This window comes from Euleptes europaea, chromosome 21 (genome assembly GCF_029931775.1).
Source record: "Euleptes europaea isolate rEulEur1 chromosome 21, rEulEur1.hap1, whole genome shotgun sequence".
Taxonomy (NCBI): Eukaryota; Metazoa; Chordata; class Lepidosauria; order Squamata; family Sphaerodactylidae; genus Euleptes; species Euleptes europaea.
Genome location: NC_079332.1, coordinates 13489143 through 13503724, shown reverse-complemented (window position 1 = coordinate 13503724; position 14582 = coordinate 13489143). Strand labels below are relative to the sequence as shown.

At 50.6% G+C, this 14582-nt stretch overlaps 1 protein-coding gene across 1 annotated transcript in view; it reads right to left on the bottom strand.

Moving 5' to 3' along the window:
* Window positions 1-11000: 11000 nt before the first annotated feature.
* The window catches only part of MAD1L1 (mitotic arrest deficient 1 like 1), a 383773-nt gene continuing 380191 nt past the window's right edge, over window positions 11001-14582 (bottom strand). The window contains exon 20 of the mRNA XM_056866622.1: window positions 11001-11159. Within this exon, the coding sequence (XP_056722600.1) occupies window positions 11001-11159 (159 nt within the window). The remainder of the gene's footprint in view (window positions 11160-14582) is intronic.

Sequence of the window (14582 nt, the reverse complement as noted above, 5' to 3'; positions counted from 1 at the left end):
ACTAGATGGACCACTGGTCTGATCCAGCAGGGCTCTTCCGATGTTCTTATGACGGCCTCAGCCTCTATGCCCTGTTGTTGGCCCTCCAGAGGAACTGGTTGGCCCCTGTGTGAGACAGCATGCTGGACTAGATGGACCCTCAGTGGTTTGATCCAGCAGGGCTCTTCTGATGATCTTATCAAGGGCAGGAGCTGGCCTCTATGCCCTGTTGTTGGCCTTCTAGAGGGACTGGTTGGCCAATGTGTGACACAGGATGCTGGATTAGATGGACCACTGGTCTGATCCAGCAGGGGTCTTCTGATGTTCCTAAGGAGGCCTCAGCCTCTGTGCCCTGTTGCTGGATCTCCAGAGGAACTGGTTGTCCACTGTGTGAGACGGCATGCTGGACTAGATGGACCACTGGTCTGATCCAGCAGGGCGCCTCTGGTGTTCTCCATAAGCCCCATTAAAATGAAGGGGACCTCTGCCCAGCTTAATGGCTGACCCCTTCTGGAGCCGCCCGCAGCCCATCCAATCCAGTTAATTGTGCAATATTTGGGAAGGGAGTGAAGGGTGGAGAATGACCATCTCAGTCCCAGCAGGCAATCAGCTTGCTCCCTGAAGCACGAGGAGCAATTGCCCTTATTATTCTCAGCTCGCCGTCTCGGCAAACGTCGCTAATGGTCATCAAATTACCGAGCCCTTGTTTAAACCCAGCTCCCGTCTGTGTCAAGATGACCTCCCGACGGGCTCTGGGAGCACGCCAGCCATGGAGGAGTGGAAAGGAATTTGAGAGACCTTCAGGCAAGAAGGGAAGCGGTGGTGGGGGGAGATCCCCAAACGCATAATAAGGAGGAAGAGCAAAAGCTGGCCGAGATACAACAAGCATATCCGGGCTAATGAGGACTCAATCTGTCCGTCGAGCAGAAACTTCAAAGAAAGAGACTGGCAGAGTAACAGGTATAACTAGAGACACCAAACACCAGAACTTGGCACTGGAAAACCGTCCCCAGGAAACGCAGAAAATAACTGGCCTGCTAAACCCAGATCGGCTCGGGCTACCCGATCATTTTTCTAGAGTCGTCTGATGCTTTTTCTAGGGGATCCCAAGGCAGAAACGTACTAGCCAGCGTGGCGTAGTGGTAAAGAGCGGTGGAATCTGATCCGGAGCCTGGGTTCCATTCCCCACTCCTCCACATGAGCGGCGGCTAATCTAGTTAACTGGATTTGTTTCCCCACCCCTCCACACAAAGCCAGCGGGGTGACCTTGGGCTAGTCGCAGCTCTCCTAGAGCTCTTTCAGCCCCACCTTCCTCACAGGGTGTCTGTTGTGGGGAGGGGAAGGGAAAGTGATTGTAAGCCGGTTTGAGTCTCCCTTAAGTGGTAGAGAAAGTCGGCATATAAAAATGAACTCTTCTTCTTCTACTGCTAGAGGCAGGTTTCCTCTTAACCTGCCCGGGGGGAGTTTGTCTGGCTCCCGTTGCTAGTTGCTCATTCACTATAAGGCAGCGTCGTGTTTGCCTGTGCTCAACAGAAGGTCCCAGGTTCAATCCCTGCCATCTCCAGTGAAAAGGATCAGGTAGGAGGTGATGTGGAAAACCTCCACCGGAGACCTTGGAGGGCAGCTGCCAGTCAGAGTTGGCAATACTGACCTTGATGGACCAAGGGTCTTATTTAGTATAAAGCAGCTTCATGTGTGTTCAGGTGTCAACCATTCAAGAAATGGACCAAGCAGTAGGTGATGTGAAAGACCTCCACTTGAGAGCCTCGAGAGCAGCTGCCAGTCTGAGTAGGCAATACTGACCTTGTTGGACCAAGTATAAGGCAGCTTCAGTTGCTCCTGTGCTCAAGCAGAAGGCCCCAGGTTCAATCCCAGACATATCCAGTTAAAAAAGACCTAGCACGAGGTGATGTGAAAGACCCTGAGCTGCTGCCAGTCCGAGTAGGCAATACTGACCTTGATGGGCTGAGGATCTGATTCAGTATAAGGCAGCTTCCTGTGTCGATGCTCTCCCGTTCTGTAGCCAACACCAAGCATCCTGCTACTACATGAGATACCTGCAATCCATTCTCCCTGCAGGTAAGAAGATGCCCTCCATCACGGGACCCACAATGCACTTCTCCTACTTCGAAAGAAATGAGAGATGGAAGCCAGCTTCACCGGGGGTGCCGGATTGAGCCCGGGACATCGGACTGTCCCACTCCCCCATCCTCAACCCCCCCCCCAACCACGCCGCCTGCCTTTGCATGCTGTTAGTACCGGCTCCGTTTTCTTCCCCGGGCGTCGCGATCTTAACGGAGCTGTTCCCTTTCTTTGGGGAAATCCTGGGAAAGGACTCAAACATCTCCGGGGGGAAAACAACAACATGCAAAATGAAATAAAAGCTGATATGTCGCGGTGTTCGATAGCAGATTGCTATAAATTTTGTAACAAGCTTCTGCCATTTCATTAAAAATCTAGGAGGCACTTCAGGCTGATTTGGTATGTGCCCGGAAGGCTTTTACTTAAAAAAGAGAAGACAGAATCGTATGTTTTTAACATTAATGCAAACTCAGCGCAACTGTGCAGTCACCGAGACATGGGCCTTTTTTCTGGGGTAATGGTCTCCTCCATTAGAAAGGGGAAACACCCTTATGTGAGGGTCTGTGTGCCTTTGCCTGGTGTGTTTATTTTTTGCAGTCAAGTAGCAGCTGACTTAACAGCGATCCCATAGGGTTTTTTAAGGCGATAGTCATTCAGAAGTGGTTTGCGGTTGCCTGCCTGCCTCGGTGTAGCGACCCTGGACTTCCTTGGTGGTCTCCCATCCAAGGACTAACCGGGGCCGTCCCTGCTTAGTTTCCGAGCTCTGAAAAGATCAGCCTAGCCTAGGCCATCTAGGTCAGGGCAAGAGAGAAACAGCGGCGATTTTGGACAGGGAGAAGCTTTTCTCCCTCTCTCACGATACTAAAACACGGGGCCATCTGCTGAAGCTGTAGGGTGAGAGATTCAAAACTGATAAAAGGAAGTCTTTCTTCATACAACACAAATTGTGGAACTCCCTGCCCCAGGATGTGGTGATGGCTGCCAACTTGGAAGGCTTGAAGAGGGGAGTGGACATGTTCATGGAAGACAGGAATATTCATGGCTACTAGTAAAAATGGATACTAGTCATGATGCATCCCTATTCTCTCCAGGATCAGAGGAGCATGCCAAATATATTAGGTGATGTAAAACATAGGCAGGATGGTGCTGTTGGAGTCATCTTGTTTGTGGGCTTCCTAGAGGCACCTGGTTGGCCACTGTGTGAACAGACAGCTGGACTTGATGGGCCTGGGTCTGATCCAGCATGTTTTTTCTTATGTTCTTATGTCTGTGTGTAGCAACCCTGGACTTCCTAGGTGGCCTCCCATCCCAGTTCTTACCCAGGCCAACCCTGCATAGTTTCCAAGATCTGATGTGAATAGATCGGCCAAAATTTAGGCTGGTTCTTAAAGCCATGGCAGCGTTGACGAATGGGTGGAGATCTGGGTTTCCAGTGTGTCGCGATGGGATCTGGCACAAAACAAATTCTAGGTTTGGGGTGCCCCTTTCTCAGCAGGCAATAATGCCTTTGCTGAAATTGAGGTGCACCAATAACTGTCTCCTTCCCTTGGAGTTTCTTGGGCTTCCCAATTCCTTCTGGACCCATGAATTATCCTCCCCAGAAATTTCAAAGCAGAGGATTCTGTTACCGGCCCTACAGGGTTGTCCCGGTGCAGCTGGATAGAAAAGAAGGGGAGATGCTTTTAAGGAAATGATATTAGGAAGTGTTTGTACCAGGTGCCTTTCGTTGCGTCTAAACATCATGCAAATTTTAGCACTGTTGCTAGACAATTCCAATCTGCCACCCACAGTGGAAAAGGCTGCCAGATGAGAGGAGCTCGCTTTGAACCGAGGCTTGGCAAGGACGTGGTGTTTTGAGCCACACTACAAACCGCCAACTGCTAGTCAGCTCACCTGCTTCTAACCGGAACCCGCGGGCGATGGAAACGGTCTCCCCGACTGCTGTTGGAAAAACCACGAAAGGAGGCAGGCCAGTTGGCGTGGTTGGCAGGGGTGCGGTTCTGATATATGTGGGCGGAGTGTCATGGATTCACACAAAGCTGTGCTGGACATAACAACGTAAGAAATGCCCCGCTGGATCAGACCGAGGCCCATCAAGTCCAGCAGCCCGTTCACACAGCGGCCAACCAGGTGCCTCTAGGAAGCCCACAAACAAAACAACTGCAGCAGCATTGTCCTGACTGTCTTCCAATGCACCTCATAGAATAGGCATGCTCCTCTGATCCTGGAGAGAATAGTTATGCATCATGACTAGTATCCATTTTGACTAGCAGCCATGGATAGCCCTCTTCAAGCCTTCCAAGTTGGTAGCCATCGCCACATCCTGGGGCAGGGAGTCCCCCAATTTCCCTCTGCACAATGTTGATATTTCCTTTGAAATCGGAGACAACCGAACGCATGAGCGGAAAACACGTTCTGGGTTTCGGTGGTTTTCACGACCTTCCCGGCTGTTGTTTCTTGGCCCATTTTTTGTCTTTGCCCCGCCTTTTAATTCAACAGACTATGATGACCCATGTGACTTGCTTAAGTTCCAACTAAATCTTAGGAATCAGCTCTGTGCCAAAAGTCACCTGAAGGGTGGGGGACTGTGGCTCAGTGGTAGAGCATCTGAGCCACAGATGGCATGCAGAAGGTCCCAGGTTCAATCCCCAGCATCTCCAGTGAAAGGGACTAGGCAAGGAGGTGATGTGAAAGACCCCTGCCTGAGACCCTGGAGAGCTGCTGCCGATCTGAGTAGACAATACTGATTTTGATGGACCAGGGTCTGATTCAGTGTAAGGCAGCTTCATGTGTGTTCATGTGAACCATCATGGCGACCCCCAACCAAGGGGCGTTCCAGGTAAGAGAGGAGCGGAAGTGGTTTGCCATCGCCTGCCTCTGTGCGACAACCCCGCACTTCTGTGGTGGAAGTTTTCGCTTCCAAGTTCTGAGTGCTCCAATTTGGTCCGAACTTGGAAGCTAAAACTGAAAACAAAATTGAGCTACTCGGGGATATTCAGGCTGCTAATAATTAAACGCTGTCAAATTTCAACTCACTCATGGCGACTCCTCATGAGGTTTTCAAGGGAACAGACAGAAGTGGTTTGCCAGTGCCTTCCTCTACATAGCAATCCCAACCTTCCCTGGTGGTCTCCCATCCAGGTACTAACCACAGCTGACCCATGTAGCTTCCAAACCCTGATGAGCTCGGGCGAATATGAGCTATCACGCGATAATTTAAAAAATCTGCACAACCGTCCAATGGAATCACAAAAAGCCATTTGTCATCCCGTCAGTTACACAGCTGAAGCATCATGGAGGGGAGGGGAATCACATGGGCACCAGAGCCAATCTAATGGTGTGTGTGTGTAAAGGGCCGTCAAGTCACAGTTGACTCAGGGTGACCCCTCATGGGGTTTTCAAGGCAACGGACTTGCAGAGGTGGATTGCCATTGCCTTCCTCTGCACAGCAACCCCAATCTCCCCTGGTGGTCTCCCATCCAAGTACTAACTATGGCCGACCCTGCTTAGCTTCCAAACCCTGATGCACTTGGGCTATCATGAGCTATCATGTGATAATTGAAAAATTAGCGCGATTGCCCAACAGAGCCACAAAAAAGCCATTTGTCATTCTATCAGTTGCACAGTTGAAGTTACACAGTTGAAGCATCATGGAGAGAGAGAAATCACATGGGGGCACCAGAGCCAATCGAGTTGTGTGTGTGTGCGTGTAAAGTGTGGTCAAGTCACAGCTGGCTCAGGGTGACCCCTCATGGGGTTTTCAAGGCAACGGACTTGCAGAGGCGGATTGCCATTGCCTTCCTCTGCACAGCAACCCCAATCTTCCCTGGTGGCCTCCCATCCGAGTACTAACCACGGCCGACCCTGCTTAGCTTCCAAACCCTGACGAGCTCGGGCTAATACGAAGTATCACACGATAATTAAAAAAAATCAGCGGGATTGCCCAAAGGAACCACAAAAAGCCATTCGTCATCCTATCAGTTACATGGTTGAAGCATCATGGAGAGCAAAAAAAAATCACATGGAGGCACCAGAACCCATTGAATTGTGTGTGTGTCAAATGCCGTCAAGTCACAATTGACCTATGGTGATCCAATAGGTAAATGGACAGAAAAGTTCAGGAGCAGTGACCAATTCCAGGGATCTTTGCTCTAGGAACGTCCAGCTTTGGCTTGCAAGCCTAATGAAGGCCCCAGAACCAAACCTTCCTAACTGCAGCTGCTAGCAACTATGTCCTGAAAGAAGGGCAGGGGGGAGAATGTGGGGACAACTCAGAATGGGTCAAACGTGGGCTCAGATCATAAAGAACTTGCTGTTTCCAAACTGGGCAGGGAGAGGTTCATAACTGCACAATCCTAGTTCTAAAACCTAGCAACATCAAGAGAATCTACTCCCGCTTCTTTCTGCAGAAATAAGGCTGGGACTTATTTCGAGATTCTTGCTAAAAGTTGGCCCCAGAGCGTGTTTTCCAGGAAGCGGTGTCGAAGGGATCTTAACCTGATCTCTGGCCCCGATTCCTAACCTGGAGACCGGCCCCACGGTTCCTAGGGGCTGCTCCGCTCCCGGAACTATCTCACGGCTCCCCCCTCGCAAAATCAGGATTAAGCTCTGCATCTGCACATACTTCAATAGCAATGGGACTCGACCTTTAACAGCCTATGGCCAGTGGAGAAGCCGGTATATGAGCTTATTACGGATGGTCGGCGAAGGCAGTTACTTGTGTTTGACTGGACTTCTCCGGCCCTGACCCCGAAAAGAGATGAAAGCACAAAACACGCTGGAATTAAAGGCTTCTGTAATCTGTCTCTTCCCGTTCACCCCCCTGTTCCCCTCCAGGCCCGAAAGGATTCTGCAGAAGAGGATAAAAGGAAGCTTTTCCCTCCTCTTCTGCCTTCTGAAGATGAATCTCTATGGCCCTCTCTGTGGAGTGCCCTTTAGAGGATCATTCCAAGCAGGGGCACAAAAGCATGCCGCTGTCTTTCAAATACTTTGGGGCTGAAGATGTGGGGGGGGGGTGAGCCAGGACATAGAAACAGACAAACCACTTTCTAAAACTTCAAATCCGCTTGAGCAAAAGAAGAAGGAACTGAGAATCGATGCAGCCGGGGATCGAGGCATCCGTCGGGGTAGCGGTCGTGTGCCGGACTAGTATCCAGGAGCCCCAGGTTCAACTCGCCACTCGCACCACGGAAATACGCAGGGCCTGTCACACTCTCTCAGCCAAAGCTACCTGGCAGGGCTGTTGTGAGGATAACATGGAGGAGAGGAGAAGGAGGAAAGCTGCTTTGAGTCCCCGTTAGGGGAGAAAGGCGGGGTATAAATGAATTAATTCGGGAAAGAAGGAATGCACGCGATGGTCCGAAATACCAACCACTAAGCTCCCGGATCGCATTTGCTGGTCACGCGACTAAGTAAACAGCATATTAGGAACTGAGTGATGTGTCTCCATCGATCTAGATGAAGATATATAGATAGGGGGCACAGAGCTAAAAACCGTGAGAGAGCAGAAACATTCCTTACGTCTCCTCCCGAGCCGAAAAAGATTCTTTTCCCCCCGTTTTCTTGTCTCCCATTTATCATCCATTTAACTTTTGAGAGCCAGCCGTCAGATGGGCAGGAGGCTCTTTGTCAATTTCCACACTGGCTTCTTTCCTCCCCGTATCCCCCCTTCCTCCCCTTCACCCTCTGTTTTGCTCAGATAGCGGGGTGGGTTGTAAATTCATTAATTGCTTCCATCTCTCCGGCGAGGCGGCGGCGGAACCGTTTTCCAGAGGCATTGTGGCGGCAGTGAAGCCGTCCGCGGCTGACGTCACGATTCATTTTCTCCATGACTGATGAAGGCCGCGAGCGGGGCCCCGTCGCGCATACGAATCGGGAAGTGTTCCCCTGGCACGGAATGCCAGGCCATCCATCTTCCCCACTGAGACTCGAAGCCGCCAAGGGAGAGCAGGAGGGAGGAAAAGGAAACTTTGCCTGTCGGCTAGCATGCCGAACAAACCGCTTTCACCGGCTCCCCGGAGCCGCAACGTTGCAGCCGTGGCCTCTGCATGGTAACCGCTCTCCGTCCACTTGTTGAGAGTTGGATCGCAGGACAACCTCGTTCTCTTTTTAGAGAAAGCCAGGCCAGAAATGGCTCCTGCTCCCCTTTTTATCATCAAGGGTAGAGTCGCTTTCAGGCCCAAGCGATTGGATTTCAACTGCAAACACATGCACAGGTTAGAACGGGGAGCTTGGTCGATGGGGTTCTGCCTCGCGTGAGCCTTGGGGCTGTGCGTGATCCAGCCTCAGAGTTCATGTTGTGCACAGAAAAGAATAGGGTGAGCCACCCCAGCCCCTGTGATTGGCTAGCAGCCTGAAGCTTTTGCATGCCTTTGCATTTATTTATTCACACCTCACTTTTCTTCCCAGTTAGTAGCCTGGATCTCCATGCTTAGCCTGAACTCATCAAGTCTTGGAAGATAAGTAGGTTCAGCCTTGGTTAGTACTTGGATCGGAGACCACCAAGAAAGAGTGGAGGTTGTTCCACAGAGGAAGGCAATGGAAAACTGTTCCTCTCTGGCCTTGAACATCCCATGGCTGAGGTCGCCATCAATACGTTATGACTCCATGGCACGTTCTCCTTCTTTCTCCCCAGCTGGGACTCGAAACCGTCATTATGAGAAGCCTTTCAGAAAAAGAGGACCACCTCTCTGCTGTACTCTTTCCCTTCTGCAAATCTCAGGACCCACAGCTTGGTGAGCTGGGGAAGGGCTGTGGCTCAGTGAAAGAGCCTCTGCTTTGCACAGAGAAGGTCCCAGGTTCAATCCCCGGCATCTCCAGTTAAAGGGACTAGGCAAGTAGGTGATGTGAAAGACCTCTGCCTGACACCCTGGAGAGGCTCTGCTAGTATGAGTAGACAATACTTTGGATGGACCAATGGTTTGATTCAACTTAAGGAAGCTTCACGTGCATTTGGAAGCGGTGGCTCAGTGGTAGAGCATCTGCTTGGCATGCTGGTTCAATCCCCAGCATCTCCTGTTAAAAGGACCAGGTAGCAGGTGATGGGAAAGGCCACAGATAGCCCCTGAAAGCCGGAGTAGACAATACTGATCCTGGATGGACCAATGGTCTCATTCTGTATAAGGCAGCTTCATATGTGTTCACCCTTCAGGTCTAGATTCATGTGTGTGTGTGTGTTAAGTGCCATCAAGTCACTTCCGACTCATGGCAACCCTAGGAATGAAAGTCCTCCAAAATGTCCTATCTTTGACAGCCTTGCTCAGATCTTGCAAGTTGAAGGCCGTGGCTTCCTTTATTGAGTCAATCCATCTCTTGTTGGGTCTTCCTCTTTTCCCGCTGCCCTCAACTTTTCCTAGCATGACTGTCTTTTCCAGTGACTCTTGTTGTCTCATGACGTGACCAAAATACGACAGCCTCAGTTTAGTCATTTTAGCTTCTAGGGTCAGTTCAGGCTTGATTTGATCTATAACCCACCGATTTGGTTTTTTTGGCAGTCCACGGAATCCATAACACTCTCCTCCAACACCATATTTCAAAGGAATTTTCTTCTGTTGCAGACAACGGTCTCGGGTCTCTTTCTCCCCCACGAACCCCGGTTTTCTGCAACACTTCCTATCAGCTTTCTTCACTGTCCAGCTTTCACACCCATACATAGTCATAGGGAATACATGGCATGAATTAATCTAGTCTTGGTGGCCAGTGACACATCCTTACACTTCAAAATATTTTCACGGCTGCCCTTCCCAGTCTCAATCTCCTTCTGATTTCTTGTAGGCCTTCACAAAGCCCTCCATCTGGCCCAGACGGAAGAGAGACAAGTAACCACTTCCGACTCTGGGATTACATAGCAGGTGGCCATTTTTCAAGAGTTTGTTTCCAAACAGGAAAACCACAGCAAGGCTTTCTACAGATTAACAAAACAGTCTACTCTCGGTCAGACACCTCCCAAAAAAGTTGCTATGCATTTATGAACAAGACTCTCTTTATGGGAGTGTCCGATGTCCCGTCGAGAACCGCTGACGCCGTGGGAGAGGAGACGCAAGCAACACTCTGGAAATTGACAGCAAATGCTTTATTCGGTGGCTCCCCTGAACTATTTAAATTTGAGACACAATTTCAGACTTTACAAACGAAGCCCTTAATACCTGAGTGGGGAACAGCTATCGGAAACAAACAAAGAAAAGGTTAAAGAGAGTTAATCAATTGCCGGCAGCGAGCAGGAAGAAGTCCCAGTCCAGCCAAAGACCAAAAATATCGCCACTACTTTCGTTCCTTGGGTTTCAGAGAGAGTCCTCGTTCTCTTGAGTAGCCATAGGCCAAGATGGGGAGAGCCCTATGGAGACCGCTGAGCAGTATAAGAGGAAGGGACTGATGATCTTGAAGACTTACAGGTCATTCGCTCGTGTTTGTTTCTTTGCTAATAAGTTCCCTACGTGGTCTTGGGATAATCCAATTTAAATTTTCATCCCCCACCCCCCCGGGTGGTGAGCGGACTCCTGGTTCTCTCTTTGTAAGATGCTCTTAGAAGATACTGGGATTCCAATCAAGATACATCATCTGGAAATCCCCCTTGTTTGTCACTGCAAGTTTGGGTACTGTTTAAGAAACACCCGAGGTTCCTTCGTTTTTAAGAAAGGAGTCCTCGGCACCAAGCTATACCGAGCTTGAAGGATCCAGCCTGCGAGACTGTCAGAAGAACACACAAAACCAACCCGCCCACCCCAACCGCCATATTTCTTTGGTTACTTCGTCAGCCCGAGCCGCAGGGCTTTACGGAAGTGGTAGCCACAGAAGCCGGACGCTTTAAAAAAGGCGACAGAGATCGAGAAACGGGCCCCATTCCCCTGATGACCGGGGCCACCAGGAGACGGGCCAGGCGTGCCAATCCTATCTGGTGGCGATTCTTGGGCGGAAGGGCGTCAACGCCGGCCGAAGCGGGGCTAAGCCATGGTCTGGCGGCTGAAGAGGTCGAGGGTGACAGCGCTCAGGAAAACGGGGATGCTGTCCTGGTGGTGGAGATGGAGGTCGATCAGCTCGCGGAGGGTCTGGGAAAACTCTGTTTCCAGGAGCTGCATCTTGGAGCCGGAGGAGCTGGAGGCCTGGAGGGGGAGGGAACAGAAAGGGAGGGGGAAGCGGAGAGAAGCGATTAATTCAAGACTGTCGGGCGTTCTCCCTGAATGCCGCACGTTCCAGCGCCCGCACCGCGGAGATCCTTCCAGCATATCTTATTCTAATCAAGGTAACGTTATCTACCGCCGAGCAGGTGTTCGGCACCCGCTTTAATTGGGCCATTATTAAGATTCTGCCTTTCCGAGAAAAAAACCCCCCCTGAACAATATCCCCTCCAAGCGAGCCCCTCAGATGAATAATGAATTACCGAGCAGTGGGGAGAATATTTAAAACATCTGTAAAACAAACTTGAAAGGGGCTGTCTAGTGTAAGGGAAAGCAGCGCCAAGCCTCCCAGAATGTAATTTACCAATAAACTGGTCTCGGTGGGCAGGAGAGGTCTACAAACATCTCTATTCTCTGTCTCCATGAAAGATTGACGGCCTTAGCGTTTCCGAAACCGCCCTCCCCACACACACTTTCCCCGCAATTCCTTTCTGAAGATCTGATGGTCCCACCGTTCACCACAGCTGCTGGATTTCTAAATAGCGCGGCGAGATGTATCCCAACCGTTCCTGCTGTGTGTGTTTTTTTTATTAAAAAAGATCACGGAGACCCATATTCAAAAGGCACCGCTTGACATGTTGCTTTCGCAGGAGATGAAAAGGTGGATGTTCAATGTGCAGACTCTTCTACGCCTGCAGCTTCAGAGCTGCTCTTCTACTGCTCTTCTACTGCAGACCGACCCGACTACCCAGCACGGCTGCCCAGCTAACCTACCTTCCAGGGTTGTGGAGGAGAGGCTAAAAGAGCTAGTTTATACATTCATTAAAAAAAGCGGTATCATTTCATCTGGCCCTTGCCGCTTCAGATTAAAGGCAAAGGGTTTCATTTTTTTTAAAGTTCTAAAATCCCTCCCCGCGCAAAGAAAGCTAGCATCTCAGGGAGATGTGCTTTGACTGAGATGCTATTTTTCTATCCTCGGGGAGGTCTGTATGCCAGTTGAGAGCGTTCAAACATGAACCTCCTTCCCCCATCCCTGAAGCATGAAGTGGTACAATCCAGGAAGGCACAATCCAGGGAAGGTTACGCCATTTGATGTGGGGCAGGGGAGAGGCGAAAGCCAGCCCATTCCAAACTCACACAGGCCTGCACGCTGAAGAAATCTCTTTGCTCCCTCCTTGGGTCGATCGGCAGGGCAGCGCCAACTTTTGTTGCGGTGACGCAGTGACATGCCGAACTACAAAAAGGGGAGCGATGCTGTCAACGCTGGAAGGAGACGGACATGCCGTGCTCGGCACGCGGCCCGAGTTATGGACGAAACGACAGGGCGCGACTAAAAGCTGGACGGGCGAAGAAACCCTCGGCGGCGTGTCTCTGACGAGATTGTCAGAGGCTTACGGAGACGGAGGCTTGAGTCTAGGCCTTTCCGAGGTGTGGAGGCGCTTCTCCCTCACACGAACGCAGCGCCAACGCTCAGATTTGTGTGCAAACGTCATGGGTGGAGGACGGACGAAGTCTTTCACATGACCCACAACTCAGAGATAGGATTCACTTGGCCAGGAGCGAGATTCGAGTTGAGTAGCATCTCAAAGATCAACAAGATTTCCAGGGTGTAAGCTTTTGCGAGTCAAAGCGCCTTTAGACAGACACAAGAGCTCTCAGAGCCAACGTGATGTAGCGGTTAAGAGCGGTGGTTTGGAGCAGTGGATTCTGATTTGGAGAACCGGGTTTGATTCCTCACTCCTCCACATGAGCGGCGGCAGCTAATCTGGTGAACAGGGTTGGTTTCCCCACTCCTACACATAAGTCCAGCTGGGTGACCTTGGGCTACTTACAGCTTTTTAGAGCTCCCTCAGCCCCGCCTACCTCACAGGGTGTCTGTTGTGGGGAGGGGAAGGGAAGGTGATTGTAAGCTGGTTTGATTCTCCCTTAAGTGGAAAGGCGGCATATCAAAACCAACTCTTCTTCTTCTTCTTTGACTCTGGAAAGCGTACACCCTGGAAATCTTGCAGGTCTTGAAGGGGCGACGGGACTCGAACCCTGCTCTTCTACTGCAGACCGACCCGTCTACCCAGCACGGCTGCCCAGCTAACCTACCTTCCAGGGTTGTGGAGGAGAGGATAAAAGGGAGAACGGGAGAAAGATATTGTAAGCTGCTTTGAGTTCCCACTGGGATCAAAGTAAGATGTTGCTCTATGACTCTTCTCTCTCTCTCTCTCTCTCTCTCTCTCTGTGTGTGTGTGTGTAAAGTGTGTAAAGTGCCGTCAAGTCGCAGCCTACTTATGGCGACCCCTTTTTGGGGTCTTCATGGCAAGAGACTAACAGAGGTGGTTTGCCAGTGCCTTCCTCTGCACAGCAACCCTGGTCTTCCTCGGTGGTCTCCCATCCACATACTAACCAGTGCTGACCCTGCTTAGCTTCTGAGATCTGATGAGATCAGGCTAGCCTGGGCCATCCAGGTCAGGGCATGACTCTTCTACTCTTAGGTAAAACAAAAAAACAACCCCAGCAATGCAAATATTGTTGCATTCTTACGTTTGAACCCACGCGTCAGACGCAGGGAAGTGACTCTTTGCTCAGTTAGATTTTTACACACAGAGAGGAGAAAGGGGGGGGGAAGACCCCCTGAAAATACTGCCTTGAACTGGTTTGTGGCATTTCTGTGCGCAAAAGGGTAAAAGACGGCTTCCGCCCGTTGACAGCAAATCTGGCGGAGAACATTTCCACCCACTTCCAGTATTTTTTTTTCTCCCGAGGGTGCTTTCCTCAATGATGTGACCTTTCGGCCTGCTCGGCCCGGAGTTCTTGTGAGATGATTTCCCTCCCGTTTTTAATTGGGCGTTAAACAACCCCCCAAAAAAATCCCAAAACTATGCAGCCGTCTCTTGAAACCGCTGGGACTTGTGCGCTCCGGTCGAAAGGGCAAACCCGTCAGATCCCTTAGACCTGCTTCCTGTAGACTTCACAGAACTCTGCGTTTGGCCGTTCCATCGGTCCATCTAGTCCGCACGTCCTAATCTCCGCTTTCAGCAAGCCGAGATCTTGTCACAGAGCGACAAACCAATGTTAAAACAGCCTTTCCTTTTTTAAAAATTTATATATCTCAGCATTGACCTTTTAGCAGGAAAATCCTTTGGTTTCTGCCTTTTGCTTTAAGACTATGATTTTTCTAAATGTCAGGGACTAAGCTGTCCGCGCACGGACGTCTCCAGCAACGGCAGAGCCGCCTCTCTGAAGGACCGCCAGGGACTCCGGGAACATTCGACGTGAAGGAAAGGGCAGGGAAGGAAACAAAGCCGGCGTACAAAAAGGGAACACGGGACGCACAATCCTGTCTGGGTTTTTTTTTTTTTTTGCAGGTGCGCAGATGAGATCTCCTGTGCAAAATGCCACGGCTCTTCCCCGTTTCAA